At 39.0% G+C, this 16,004-nt stretch overlaps 1 protein-coding gene across 4 annotated transcripts in view; it reads right to left on the minus strand.

Moving 5' to 3' along the window:
- Positions 1 to 16,004, minus strand: part of pex1 (peroxisomal biogenesis factor 1) — an 87,120-nt gene that overhangs the window by 54,921 nt on the left and 16,195 nt on the right. For 3 of the 4 annotated variants that reach the window (XM_041183829.1, XM_041183831.1, XM_041183832.1), the window contains 6 exons: positions 12,177 to 12,934; positions 10,870 to 10,989; positions 9,189 to 9,312; positions 8,526 to 8,635; positions 5,471 to 5,565; positions 1,141 to 1,273 (listed from right to left, as the gene is read on the minus strand). In XM_041183829.1, the coding sequence (XP_041039763.1) occupies positions 1,141 to 1,273; positions 5,471 to 5,565; positions 8,526 to 8,635; positions 9,189 to 9,312; positions 10,870 to 10,989; positions 12,177 to 12,934 (1,340 nt within the window). The remainder of the gene's footprint in view (positions 1 to 1,140; positions 1,274 to 5,470; positions 5,566 to 8,525; positions 8,636 to 9,188; positions 9,313 to 10,869; positions 10,990 to 12,176; positions 12,935 to 16,004) is intronic. The other variant, XM_041183830.1, reaches the window with a different exon arrangement.

Genomic DNA, 16,004 nt, shown 5'->3' on the forward strand with positions numbered 1-16,004 from the left:
TCACTCAGCTTAATAATTTTACAAATTCAGAAGAGACTGTCTAAGGAATGCACTACATTAAGCATGCCAGCTACTTACCTCCAACTTTTCCTCATTGCCTAACAAGAAATTACCATTAACCTCAGGGGCAGGCAGATGGGAGGTGGGGAGGAAAAAAAATGAAGGGCCGTGGAGGGGGTGCGGGTGAGCAAGGGAGAGGGTAAGCGAAGATGAGAATGAGAGAGGAAAGAGAGAGAGAGAGAGAGAGCAAATGCAGAGAAAGAAAGAGAAGGGTAAAAAAGGAGAATGCCCACCAGAACTCCCCATCTCCCGGCTGGAAATTGTTCCCTCCTCCACACCTCTATCATTCACTGACCAAAACTTCCTACCCTCTTGATTTTCAACCTCATTGCCCCCTTGTCCCCATTCCCCACATCCAACCTGATCTTTCTTCTGCTCCCTTCCTGCTAATCACTGTCCAGGCCTTGCTCTCTGCTGACTGATTTGTGCTGTTATCCTTGCAAAAATGGGAGCTTGCCCTCAACCTCCCAGTGAGCATTAAGAAATTGCTGAATTTTTGACCCAAATACAAGGCAGTCTCACTGCAGGCTTTAAGGGTATTATTCCATGTTGTAAGGACACTGTTAATTAGGTGATTTATGGTCCTAACAAGATGCTTAACCTTGAAGATTCAGATGGGAAATAATTGATTCTCCTGGATGTTGTAAATTGAGGTTTTTTAAGTTTTATTTAATTTCCTCTTGGTTTTCCTTTGCTCTCTCTCAACCCAATCTTTCTTTCCCTAACTTTATTTTTCTTTCTGTATCTAATTTAACTCTAATTCATCTTATTTTCTTCTGTTGTTCCCTCTGTATCTTTCTCTATCTTTAATTTCATGGGTATAATGGCTAGCTCTGTAACCAAATATTCATGAGATCCCAGATGCCACAACTTTGGGGTTCTAATATCAATTCACATTTCCAGCAATTTGAGACGCAAAGACTCATGTGAAAGATGAGGAAAAGGAAAATTTAATTCAGAACTATCACTGGTTAGCAAAATCTGGGCCATTGTATTTAAAAGCTGTCAAATACTAAAACAAAATGATGTGTGGCAGTTTCTCAATAGGAATTCTATAGCAAAAGTTTGTAGGCCAGTTACCTTTACTCCTGTAAGCAGTACTCCTCCACTTCGGAGGCCCTGTGCAATTGAAGCAATTTCCCATGAAAGCGGGTGGCCTAATAGGCTGAGAGAGATGTGCTCAAAAGTTGACACGGCAAGCTCACGAACCCCTCTGCAATACATTATATTTCAATATATCATAATGCACTTACATAACTAGGTTATGAAAAGAAAAAAATCACATACTGCAAATATCCATACATAAAAAACCAATAAGTATATTAACGACCAAGTTGATAAATTCTCTCCACATAAAATGTATTCTTTACTGACATTGAAAAAAAAAATTAATACAGCTTTTCAATGCAAGCAACACAGATTCACTGGTGCACATGCACTGGAGTGCAGCACACCTGATGGTAAACCTGGAGCTGGCCTTCCTCAACCAGATCCTTGCAGCCAGTTATTCCACAGCTTGAGGTAAAAAAAAATTATCTCCCTCAGCTGAAATGTTCAAGTCAAGCATGGCAACTTGACTTCCATACTGCAAATGAACAATGAAGTAAAACAAATAGGTTTCCCAGGGTTTCCCCTTTGAAGAGAAAAGAAAACTCTTCAATGTTAGGCTAGAAGATAATGTTGAAAGCAAATATTCAAAATATAAATGAGCCTGAATATATCTTTTATAGTGTGTTTCTTTCAGGGCAGATAAATTTTAAAAATCACATAATTGAGATGATATAAACAAAACATGACTAAGCTGTGCTTGCTTGTCAACAAAAGCACTTTCAATGTATTGGTTATTTAAAAGTAAATAAAACTGGCTTGCAATGCTGTAGGGGAGTGGAATCGTTGCTTAATTATCCTGTTTGTGCAGCTTATCTCTGGAAAAAAAAGCACCTTTTCCAATTAGCCACTGTGTCCACAGAAGTCCAGAAAATATTTTAACAATTGATACAAGTCTAATAAAGTATCCTCATTGTAATGTGGTCAGCAAACTGCCAACATGACATGTGCTCCCAAATCAGAGTTCATTAATTTGGAAGAGGGAAATAATATGCAATGGGTAGGCATTAGCTGCTTAATTGATGCTAAGATTGAAAAACAAATCCTTGGGGCAACCGGCAAAATATTTGCAGAGCCTACAGCAGTAACTATTTTCAATTTAAAAGCTTTTATGATGCAAAACTCACAGGTGGACTACCATAAATCTTTCCCCCAAAACTCCATGTGGCTGCCCAACTGCAGCTCAGAATGCGTGCAGCTGGAAATAGCCATCTCCTGACTTACACTGCCTATTATTGGAGGGCAACTGCAAGAAATGGTAATCTTCAGGCAGACAGAGATAAAAATGATGTCAAGAGTCTTAATGGCATCAGGAGGGCCAACTGCATCTTTTGATCTCAATTTTTGCAAACATATATGAGCTCCTGCCTGCTTCTAACAGGAGCTCCAACCACTAGAATTAAAATCTACTCAAAAACTGAGATGGACAGCTCGTTCAGCATTTAAAATAGTTGTTTAATTTCAGAACTGCTAGCTCCTGTTTTCAAACACATGAAATTCGACACATTTGTATTATCTGCTATCGTGCTGTTGTGTGCCCCCTTTAAGGATAGAAAGATCATAAATTTACATTCTTGAAATCAATTCCATGCTGATAAAAGATGGCAAAAAAAGATTTGACTGAATTCATAAAAAGATATGATTGATAATGTCAACTGGAAACGGCTGTACAAAGATTCAGACTGCTGGGCTAGTTTCTCCAGATTGCAAAGAAGAGCAACGTGGTTTAGTTGCACTGGAGGGCTATCCTGGAATCTTGGAACAGGATGGTGGGTTTGAAAGAAACTGACGGATACTGTGGTCTGGAAGTACTGCACTTTGGGTCTTGGAGCAGCAGATGGTTCCAGGGTCTGGGATTTTTATAATGCTAGTGTGGAAGTGGTAAGGAAGATGATTTTATGGTGTGGAAATGTTAGGAAAAGAGTGCAGTGTCTGGGAGCACTAGTCTTAGAGCAATAAAGTGCTCTGGTATGGAAGCAGCAGACAAAGACCGGGATTTTCTTGCCCTGTCATGGCAGGAGATTCAGCAGCCCAGCCAAAAGTCCACTGGCTTTCAGTGGGACCGGACAATCCCAGCAGTGGGTGGGGGTGGAAAATCCTGCCCAGAGTCTTGGGCTTTAAATCACTGGGGAAGGTGGTTCATGCATGCAAAAATACCAAGACCATTAGAAAGGGCGATGATTGCTTGGAAAGAGATATTAGTTTGAGGGATTTTTGACCTGGAGTAATTGAGGGAGGACCAGAGATGTGGCAATACTTGAGGCATCCGGGTTCTGGTAGTAATCTGGAGAGAGAAAAAGCAGGGGAAATACAGACTGCATTCTTTCTGGAGTTTCCCAACCCCTTAAATTTTAACATATGTTTTCTTGCCACTAAGAAGAAAGCATGGCTGAGTTCAAAGTTAGTGCAAGTATTCTTATTATAGTGCGCACTGTATGTCTGTCCCCGAGTATATGCACATAACGCAGCTAAAACCAGAACATAGCTTAGTGCCAAAATACAAGTGTCTTGCCCTGGAAAGAGTGCTGTGACCTGGGAACTGCTTGTAGTTTAAAGAAGTGGATCTCCCCTTCTCAAGCGTAACTATGGATGGGCAATAAATGCTGGCCCAGCCAGCGAAGCCCATATCCCATGAATGGATAAAAAAAAATCTCCCTTTTCGAATGGGTTAATCACAGAAACCCACCCTCCCCCAACCATCTAAATTACAAAAAAATCTCCTTTTACATTTACATTTCTGAATGTAAAATTCATCATTATTCTGTTAAAGAGACTTGCATGAAGCTTTGCCAGGGCTGTCCAATATAGCGAACATTCATGTGATTAATGATGTGGAAACTTCGATTCTCTTTTCAGTTGAAAGGTAACCCGAAAGGTTCAGCAACATGCTCAATGGATCCTGCTAGGAAAATGGCTACTCCATCACCCAGCCCATCTGCTGTTTACTGCCCTACCTCCACCAGAATATGCTGAAATGCTGCTTGACCTGCAGCATTCCTGCCACCAGGACACCGCTAGTAACAGATCCCAGTGCATCATTTCATGGATCCCTGGGAACTCTCTCTGGTCCCCAGTGGTCCACTGACCCCAGCTTCAGGACCACTGCTTTAAAGCACTAACTAGGTATTGGAGCAAGTTTGCTGCAGGTGGGATTGTAGTGGATGTAGGGTTGTAAAAACAGAAAGTTACTTAGTGGTGGGAAGATGATGTTAGATGCAGGAGGAATTGCTAAGTGAGATCTTTACTCTGAAGATGTGCCACCTACCTTATTTTTTATTAAATTTCAAAATGAATCCTCTAAGTGTAGTTATGATAAACATAGAACTGGAAACGTATTAGGAATGTTCCATTTATATGAAATACAGGAGACTTCTCTTTAAAAAAAATTAAGGGTCAGCATGGAAGACAAATTCTACAACTTAATGCCAGAGCAGTGAACAAATCTGGATATTCATATGCAGGTGAGTGGGTACTGAAAATTCAAACGTTGGTATCAACACAAAAGATTCCTTTTATTTCCAAGAACCACTGATCTAAGACTCCATATTACAGGTACATTATCCAAAGTCTGGCTATCCACAAACCAAAATTGTCCAAAAAGAGACATTTTCCTCTTGGGAGATCTGGCCATCGCTCCTGGAATAGAGCAAGTATGAGAATATAGAGTCAATTCTCAGGCTCAGCTCAGAGGTCAGAATCAGCAAAGAGTTTTGCACACACAGGACCAGAGTCCATTGCAGTGCTTTAAGATCTGCCTCCCCCCAGCCGTCCCCATTCTCCAGAGACAAAGCTGCCCAGCAAGATAAAATCAGAGGCTCTTTCCACAAGGGTCTACAGCCTTGGGGAACTCACAATTAGAGTCAGAGCGATGGAGCTGAAATACATGTCCTGTGCACTGATTTCCATTATAAAAGAATGTTAGTCAACTCATTCGGTAATGTTTGTAAATAACCCTGCTGTGAATGGAGCTGGGTCCATTCATTCCGTCCAACCAAAACTGGGATCTTCCTGTATTTATTTTCACTAAATCCCAGTGAATGGATCACAGGAAGGGGGTGCAAGATTCTACTGAGCAACAGTGAGCCTCCGGCAATGCTGCTTTATGAATTTCAGATCAGGTCTCAGTCCTGCACTCACTTGAATAAAGTTATGTGACAACAGTAAACATGTGTCTGCCTCTCCAATCCAATGGCAGATAATCTGAAATCTGGCACAGTCTGTCCTGAGGGTGCTGGACTTCAGACATCAGGCCTGTAGTTTTATATATGCAAAATTATTTTATAGATCAGAATCATTTCCTTACCCCAAACAGTTCAATTTGTAATATGGCAGAATCTGGTCAATATCATCCACAGTCTTTACCACATTGGAGTCTACAGTTGCAGGATGCATAACCACCTTTGCAGAAAGCAGCACAGCAGTTAGTCATGTTACTGAATTATAAAAAAGGCAAGATACAATTTAAGTATGACCATAAATTACATGCATCCAAAGTGATAAAATATTTTTATGTCTTCATTAATTAGTAGAATAAATGTGATAATTAATATTTAGAAATGAACCAGGTAATTCCAACTATCAAATGATTTGGCAAGATAATATTAATTAAGTGAATGTCACAGTAAAGCATCAAGAGAATAATGCTTCCCATCATTCAGAGAACAATGAGGAACAACTTGCCTTTTTATAGCATATTGAATGTAGTAAAACATCCCAAGAAGCAATTATCAAACAAAATTTTGACACCAAGCTACATAAAGAGATATTAGGGAAGGAGATCAAAAGCATGGTCAAAGAGGAAGGCTTTAAAGAGCTTTTTAAAGATGGGGAAACACTCAAACAATCTTCACAAGCAGCCATCAGGCACAAAATTAACAATAAGGCAGAGTTTTAAATTAATACCTTGTTCATGCAGAATACTATTGTAGATTACAATATATAAGTCAACTTTTGAAACCTCCAAAAATCCTTCCAAAAATGGGGGTTGACTTAAATGAAGAGTATAAAATGTGAATTGCCGGTGTGGATGGTCACCATTTTGAAAAATGAAAAACTCATAACACTGGTAATTCATATTAAATTAATGTGGCACGGTTTATTGAATGAATTAATTGTACACAGATACACTTAACCATAATCGATGTGTTTTAAAACCGTCAAATTCATTGGCATCCAACGCAAAGAGTTCATCAAATTCATTAAGTCACTTTAGCTATGGCATCATTGTAAGGATCCCTGTCTAGAGCAGACATGGTCCTTTCAGTTTCAGAATCATCCCTGCAGAATAAAAAAAATCATCTGCCTCTCCATCCAGTGAATTGGAAAATCTGTAATTTTTGAACGATCTGATGACACTTGGTGCACTAATAGCATTCCATAATTTGATATGAAAATGCACACAACTGTTTTGGAACCTTTCCACCCCACAGTATGACTGCTGGGCACATCGAAACTCAAGGGCGTTACATCCATGTTGCCAATGTGATTTTATGGTTCCTAGGGCAGAAATGTGCCCCCGTTGGGGGTGTTGTCTGGGGGCAGGTGCAAACCTGATCGGGGCCGCGCAGCCATTTTAGATGGGCAGACCAATTAAGGACCGGCAAGCATGACGGGCGCCAGGAAGCGCTGAGTGCTCCCTGTGCGGGTGGCATGGGGGGGGAGATTCCCTGAGTCGGGGCTTGCGCTCTTTAGCACATGCGTGCGAAAAAACACAGAGATCTCCCTGAGGCGCAGAGCTGCTTCAGGGAGATTAAGTTCGGAATGAAAGTTTTTATTAAAGACAGAGAAAAATTATTTAAACATGTCCCCTCATGTGACAGCGTCACATGAGCTGGGTCATGTTTATCAAATGTTTGAAATTTTTAAATTTAATTAATAAACCCTTCATGAAACCTCATCCCACCAGTGGATGAGGTTTCATGAAAAATGTGAAGGCCGCCTGGGCTCTTCGCCTGCCAGCTAATCTTAAGGTGGGACAGGCAGCATTCTTAACTACTTTAATTACTTTCTTAATGGCCTTAATAGGACTTTGACAGTTCAGCGGGCATGCAGCCGAGTCAGATGTATGCCCGCCGAACTAAAAATCTAAACAACCCATGGTGACTTTGGGACGCCCGCCCGATGTCACTGTGCATAATTTTATGCGCCGGCGAGCGGGCCTCACCCCCGCTCGCCGACCCGAAAATTCTTCCCCTAGTGTTTTTTGCAACTGTCTCATGACAAATCACTGAAAACTGGTAATTTTGGCATCAAGGTCTTTTAGTAGTCTCTGAGCAATCTTGGTCTTCTGCCACAACACTATACCGTTGCATTCCACAAAGCAGCTACACCAGCTAGCTATTGGTCTGAAACCTGTGCTGGGCTCAGGTTTTGATTTGGCCCACTTAAATGCATATATACATATTGTATTTCTGGTGACAATGTAACCATTCCGATACATATTTCTCAATATCAAGTTAGTGGCTGGTTCCTGTTCTGATGGCACATTTGATCTTGGGCATCTTTTTCAGGGCGGGATCTTTCTTCTTCCATTTTGCACCAGTTTTTCAACCATACCAAATTTCCTCGCTGCAGCATTTTTTTGGCGAGTTAGCAAACGTTACAACTCTTAGCTTGAAAGCAGTTTCGTTTTGCTGGAAGACCTATTTCTGTTCATCACTTGCCATTCCACGTGCAGTCTGCTCTGTGTGGGCATATCTTAAACTCTTGTGCATCAGCTTCGCAACACAGTCCGCATTGCCTCCTTGATTCCATGTGCTGATTTACAGTATAAGGTAAGTAAATTATACATTTCTGGGGAAAAAAATTGAGGCCAACTGCTAATACGAGCATAGCATTTCATAGCTCAAAAGGTGGGGGGACAACTTATGCATCGAATTTGCGCAAAAGCATGATTTTTGGTTCCAAAAAAATGGGGTCGTCTTATATGCCGAATTGATCTGTGCGCCATGATCTTTGGTGGTACCATATTTTCATCTATTAGGGGACAGATTATTAGCGGAGCTGTCTCATTTATATTAGTATACAGGGAAATATTAACACATTTTATTCTTTTCTAAAAAAAAGCACAATTGCCTCCCTACACGTGTGCACAAAATAGCAGACAGTATGACAAGAAGCTGGGAAATGAAAAGAAAGTGGTAGAAAAGTATCTTTGCATGTAAGTCAATAATAACAACACTGGATCTGCATCCATCCCACACCACACTAAAGTAAGTACTACTCAGTAGGTGGGGTTGATTAACATTCAGTGCAATATGTAATAACATTAGTATCTACCAACAAAAAAGTGATCTCCATTTAGCACTGTAAAAGAATAATTAACAATGATCAATAATTTGAGGTTACAGTATATTTACCTCTATAGATATTTCTTTAACCAAATGGGAATACAATAAAAAACATACGTTCCCTTCAATTTTTGACTTTGCTACAAGTTGTTCCACAAACAGCATAAACTCGATCTCTCCTGCAACACAAAATAATTGTTTTAGTATCCACTAAAACTATTTTTAGTTTTAACACCAAACAAAAAAAATCATATTTCTAAAAAGTAACAATAACTGAGTCATCAGCTTGACCCCAAAAAGACCCTGCTTAACTCCCACTTCAAAGAGGATAGTTAGAAAAATGTGAATCTAATACAAGACTAAACAATTTGTGGAAATAACCAATAAATTATTTCAATAGTCTGTGCTAAAGATTAGCTGGTTGTCTTGAACTCTGAAGTAATTGTTTTGCAGCATACCCAATGCATAAATAATCACGTGAATCCTGGGACGTTATGTTCAGTAGTAGTAACAACTGCAATAGCTTCAGGTCAGTCATTTAACTCTATCAATAGCATTTAGCATCATAAAAGAGAAACTCTTAAACACATTGTTTTTCATTGTTAAGAATAACATATCTTCCTACAAGTCAATTACCACTAGAAGAATGCAAGATTGATGTATTTAGTACAAAAGTAATTTGCAAACACACCAAAACCACAAATTGATGCAGTGCCATTATTCATCACTTACGTTCAGCAATTGGTATTTGTACAAGATTTGATAATGTTGCAAAATATGGCAATTCCTCAGAGCTCACAACATTAAGCCAGGAAAGGAAGGAGGATTTAATATCATCTTCTTTAATATCCTGGGGCTGAACGAGAGGAAAAATGTTTTAATCCACTGCTTTCTAAAGAGTATATTTGAATGCTTAAAAAGTTAAATAATTTAATTTTAATTTGTATGATTTATTGAATACTTTCTACTTAAAATAAGTTAATTACTGACTTCAGACATGCGGCAACTTAGGGCTAAAGCTCTACAATTGTCTCTCCCTTCAGTATTTATCTGAATTATGTTCCAATATGCATCCATCCTTATAAACTGATTTTTAAACCCCAAAATAAGATTTTTTTCCCCCAATCTGATTAACATTTTTCCTCTAAGCTTAAGATTACTCACTGCAATACGTCTTCACATGGACTTAACTTACGGACAATTCCCACCGTATGTGCAATGTTTTCATAACTGCCAGGAGTGTTACCATGTAACATTTTGGGCAACTTATAAAATAGATCAAAACAGTGCAAAATAACGCAGGCTTAGTTGAACACCCCATCCCCCAAAAAATCACAAATTCACAATTCAGAGTAATGTGACAAAACGAGATAAGAATAGCTTAATTTGGTCTCGTATGTAGACCTATCAGCAATTGAGATTCAGGTTATAATTGTGGCTTTGCAGCACAGTGATAATATGCAAGAAATGCACGTAATTTTCTTTTCAAAAAGTCACTTCTAGGTAATTGTTCTATAAATTCCTCATAGTGAGTAAAGGTATTCAATGTTCCTAGGACCAGCCCAAAAATAGAAACAGCAGGTACTGGGGAATATGTCCTCTTCTTTTCCTCTCACTTAGAGAATGAAGTGGATAGAAGAAGCAGATATCATTTTTTAAAAATGGGTAGTAAAGTATTTACTTTTTTTTTGCTGCATGACAACAAGGGAGAATTTAACCACCTCCCCTTGACATTCAATGGCATTAGCTTAATTGAACCCCCCATTATCAACATCTTGCACGTTATCATTGACCAGAAACTGAACTGGACCAGCCATATAAATACTGTGGCTACAAGAGCAGGTGAGAGGCTATGAATCCTGCAGCAAGTAACTCAACTCCTGATTCTCCAAAGCCTGTCCACCATCTTCAAGGCACAAATCACGAATGTAATGGAGTACTCTCCATTTGCCTGGAACAGTGCAGCTCCAACAACACTCAAGAAGCTCGGCACCATCCAGGACAAAGCAGCAGGCTTAATTGGTACCCTATCCACCAACTTAAACGTGCACTCCCTCCGCCACTGATGCAAAGTGGCAGCAGTGTGTACCATCTGCAAGATACATTGCAGTAACTCACCCAGGCTACTACGCCAGCACCTTCTAAACCCACGACCACTACCACCTAGAAGGACATGGGTGGCAGATGCATGGGAACACTTCCAAGCCACACCCCATTCCTTTGCTGTCACAAGCTCAAAATCCTGGAACAGCCTTCCTAACAGCATTGTGGGTGTACCTACACCACATGGACTGTAGCGGTTCAAGAAGGCGGCTCACTACCATCTTCTCAAGGGCAATTAGGGATGGGCAATAAGTGCTGGTCTTCCCAGAGATACCCAAATCCCGTGAAAGAATAAATCCAAAAAACTCACCAGTGTTTGTAAGGGTTGCAATTGAATTCTGGCCGGAAGGGAAGGATCTAATTTTAACAAATTTATCCTGACTGCAGCAGATACTTCGATGTTCAACTTCTTTCTTAATCTATCTGGAATCTGACAAGAGACTAATAGTGAAACAAACAGCAACATGTTGCAGTATTTCTTTATGGTTAATATTTATTTCCTTTACATAATCTGTAAAATGCTAATATTAAAGGCCGTTAAACAAGTGATGGTTTTCATTCAATTGATTAGATAGTTGCTTTCCACTTCTACTTATATATTAAACACATAATATAAAAGTGTTTAATGTTCAAGTTCTAAATGTCCTCAGGGGCTTTCAGAAGCAGAAACCTTATGTAATAAGTATTACACAACCAAATGTATCCATCGAGTATATTTAGAATGATAAATATTATGGGAAATGAACATAGAATATTTGATAATGGAATACATTTTCTAAGTATGTTTATATAATTTTAAACTGTAAATTTAGCAGTTCAACACTGACTATAATGCTGATTCAAGCACCAGCTGTGAATTACTTTTGAACTCAGTAATTCAGATAGGTTTGTAAGGTCACATCCAAAAATCTCATCTTAGGGATGAGAGTGGGGAAAGGGAATATATATTTGCATTTCTGTACAACCTTATGTCAAAACATCTCAAATGCTTCACACAACAAATAATTATGTTGAAACACAACAATGAAACAAATAACTAGTTGCTTGGTTTCATTGATGGTTCCGAATGTCTAGGGCATCAAAACTCTGCATTCTTCTGCAGGAAGTGTCATAAGGTTATTTAGCAACCTTCTTGTCAACTGAACTGGTGAGTACAAACAAAGGACTGGATGTCTAAAAATGCAGCACTCTGATTACTGCACCAGAGTGTCAGCCTAAGTTATGAATTCAAATGCTGGGATGGGGTTCAAACCCACGACCTATGGTCCAACACTGAACACCGTAATAGACTACAGCACTTATGATATTCATAAGGTTTGTGGACAAGACTGTCCTGTCCTGTACTTTATAGAAGACTACAAGCCAACAATACAAAAAAAGAAATTAGCCAAAGACTGTAATTGAGAAACTGAAATACCAACCATATTTAATTACATAAAACCCCTTAGTTTTTGTGGTCATAATACATGAAGTAAAGATGTTTATAGCATATAATTGTTCTAGAGCTGTTTTATTAGGATCAAGCACTTTGTAGGCGGCCTATTTGATCATTAATAGTAAAACCAAGCACAAACTGACGCACACATTGTAACACAATTCTCAACATGCAATACTAACCCAAACTTTTCCACTGTGAAAACCTGCAGACTTAGTACACTTTAAATGTTCACACCCATGACAGATTATTTTAATGATGCAGGATTCATCTTCTGCTTCACTAACTCCTGTTTTTGTGTCACTTCCAACACGGACAATATTTTTCTTCTCTGTTTGTAGATTTTGCTTGGATATTTCTTTTTGTTGCCTACATGACAAAAGTTTTGTCAGTTTCCCATAAATAATCTGTGTATCACTGTTATCCAGAGTAAGCATATCTTGATGCCAAGGAAAGATATGAACTGTATCAGGCTGCCTTTGATTCCATGGTACTGAGCTGTATATTTCTAAGTTATATGGGAATCTCTTACACACTCTGAATGTTGAGTCTATTTCAAAGGACATGGAAATAGTGTTTAAAAAAGTATCTTTGCAAACAGCTTTGGAAGAAAGTTGTTCTGGAACATCCGAGTTTACCAAGAGAAGGTTTTTTATCATATGCCATAGATTTGACATGAAGCTTCTGTTAAAAAAGTCTTGATTTTCGGTTACATGTTTTTCATTCATTCTGTGTTGATTATGTGGCCCCTTGGAAGGATGCTCAATCCTAGGTTTTTCCAAATTTTCATTATGTATTTTGTTGCTGCCCAAGTTAAGCTCTTTATTTAAAATACTGTTTCCAACAAAAGAACTTCCTTCAATTTGCCGCAGTTTAGGTGACACAATGAGTTCAGTGAAGGGCTCTAACCTTCCATATGCAGCAGCAGGCATTAGGGAACCTAGACCAAGAAAAGAAAGACAAATAATTCACATGAAAGAAAAAAAAATGCATTTATATTGCACTGTTATGACGCAGGGCCACCCAAAGGCACTTCACAGTCAATTAAGTTCTTTTGAAGTATAGTTACTGCTGCAATGTTTTAAAAAAAATCAATTTGTGCACAGCAAAGTCCCACAAACAACAATGTAATAATGACAAGATAATCAGTTATTAGTGGTCTTGGTTAAGGAATAAATATTGACAAGGACACCAGGGAGAACTCCCCTTCTCTTCTTCAAAATAGTGCCATGGGATCTTTTAAATCCACCTGAGGGTGCAGACAGGGCCTCAGTTTAACATCTTATCTGAAAAGATGGTACCTCTGACAATGCAGTATTCCCTCTATAATGAACTGGAGTATTAGTCTAAATTTTGTGCTCAATTCTCTACAGCAGAATTTGAACTCATAACGTCCTGACTCTGAGGAGGTAGGACTATCCTAGCTTCCACAATACTGAAATGGTCCCTTTAAAATATTATTGGTGCAATAATTCTTTTTTCTTCTTTTTCTCCCTGTAGAAGATTGGCCTCCACCGGGAAACAGCCCACAATGAAATAATTGAAATCAGAAGCTCGGTGTGGGAACATAAGTGAAGACCCATGTCCCATCATTTGCAAGCCTGAGGCCTACAGCCACTAATTTTTGCAATTTTATATTTTTGCATTTTATTTCTGCTTTGCTCTTGCTTTTAAGCCTATATTGAATATTTAAAGTTATTCAATATTCAAAATCATACTTTGTAGACATTAATTTAAACCTAGATGTGATTGTGCTTTGAATATTGATCAATTATATAATCAGTAATATTATTATATAGATTTGGACTTTTTCCCCAAAGGATTTTTTTTCCTTGCATATCATGTCACACAGGTGTTGTTTTGACTGAACAATGTTTTTTCTAGATATGCCACTAAAAAAAAGAGATTTTTTCATTGCTTAAAAAGAGGAACTATTCTTACTGTATTCTGACCCCAAAGACCCTTGAACTACATGCCAAGACAAGAGTGGCCTTACATGAGGGTGCAACAGGAGATAGAGTTTGTTTGATGGACTATAGCCTGATTGATGGCAGAAGGGAGGGCACCATCAAAAGATGTGTTAACAGTAGGATTGTGAAGTCATCAAAGCCTTGCAGAGCCTGTGAGGAGAAATGATAAGGATTCATGTTTTTCCAGAGTCATTGTTTTGAGAAAATGTGAACTAAGTCTCGAAAGGCTGGATGGAGCCAGAAATTTGGCTTAAAGAGACACGGCTCCCAGGACTCAGGGCTGCAGCCGGAGTGGATTAGTCAACCACTGAAGGCTACAGGAGGAAGGAACATCAAAGTGACTGGCCGAACAGGTAACTCAGAAAACTTGGTAATCTATGTACCAATACCTATGAATACCAATTTAGCATCCTGTCGTGGAACAGACTAAGTTAGAGTTATCCATTTTGGGAAGCTGTCATGGAGCAAACCAATTTCAGGTTATTGTTTATGCTTTTTTAAAAAATCTATCTCTCTCCTTCTGACATAAAGCACTTTCTCCTTTCAATGAAGTTACCTTTTTTCTTTTTACTTCTTTCTCTTTTTATATTATCAATTATAATTGCCATATCATTATTATTGTTATAATTATCCTTAATCAATAAAATTGTTGTTTTAACACATTACTTGGCATTGTCATTCATTCCTGTTACATTCAGCGTACAGCCCCGAACCTAAGTGAGGCTCCGAAGGGACTCTCACGCCCTCTTACAGTTCTGTAGTACAGCTTCTTGTAGCATTCCTGAAATTGATTCTCCACCTCCTGACCACTTCTTGCTCTTCTGCTCTATTCCAAGACATTTGTTTAGGCCCTCAATTTCGGCCTCAATTTCTTAGGCCCCAGCTGCTGGCAAAATATCTCCCCTTTTTCCTCCTATTTTAGGCCGTGTCTCACTTTTAATTCACTCTCATAAGTCAAGACACAAGGTAAACACAGACTGGTCACTTAGATGATGCAGCTTTTAGCAACTTGCAGCTGAGGCTGCTTTACTGTACCTAGTGATCACAGCTGCATGGATTTTAAACGTTGCAAAACTTCAGATAGATTTTAGCAAAATACTGCAGATGCTGTAAATCTGAAACAAACACAGAAAATGCTGGAAAAGCTCAGCAGGTCTGACATCATCTGTGGAGAGAGAAACAGTTGATGTTTCAAGCCCATATGAACCCAAACCGACTTCTCAGTTTTTTCCTATGTTGATTTATGTTTAAAAACTAGCAACAATGATTTCATAGAATTATAGACTGGATGCAGCACAGGAGGAAGCCATTTGGCCCATCATGTCTGTGCTGTCTCTTTGCAAGAGCTACCCAGGTAATTTCACTCTGCCACCTTTTCCCCATAGTCACGCAAATTTCTTTGATTTGTATAATTAAACAATACCCTTTTGAAAGCCACAAATGAAACTGCCTCCAGCACACTCTCAGGGAGTGCATTCCAAATCAACCAAATGCCATGTAAAAAAGATTTGCCTCATGTCACCTTTGGTTCCATTGCCATTCATCTTAAATTGATATTATTAGGAAATAGAGATAGTTTAAGTAAGTTATATTTGTAATAGTGGGTGTTAGGAATGAGTTTTAGCTTTAAAGTTTAAGTTTGATTTGTATTTCTGTATCAAGAAAGGCCAAATTGAGTTTTAGTTTCACTTTAAAAGGTGCTTGTATTTCTAATGAGAGTTTTACAACTTAAGAAGTTAAGCAACACAAGAGTAGAGAAAATGGGCTGTTGCCCAGCAACATGGGTCCAGAGAGGCAGGTCCCCTCGACAGACACACACACAGAAGGGAAACAGCAGTTTGATTTTGGAGGCTGTTTGAGTTCAGTTGGTTTTGAAAGTAGCTGCCAGGAGAGGCTGGAGAAAAGGGGATAGATAGCCAGTCCCAAGCTAAAGAAAAGACCCCAAAATCCAGGAGAGTGGAACAAGAAAACCTTCTAGTCAGAGGGAGGACTAGAACCCGGAAAAGGTCCTGTTAAGGGAAGTTAAGAGTCAGGGGCAGA

Source organism: Carcharodon carcharias, chromosome 3 (genome assembly GCF_017639515.1).
Source record: "Carcharodon carcharias isolate sCarCar2 chromosome 3, sCarCar2.pri, whole genome shotgun sequence".
Classification (NCBI taxonomy): Eukaryota; Metazoa; Chordata; class Chondrichthyes; order Lamniformes; family Lamnidae; genus Carcharodon; species Carcharodon carcharias.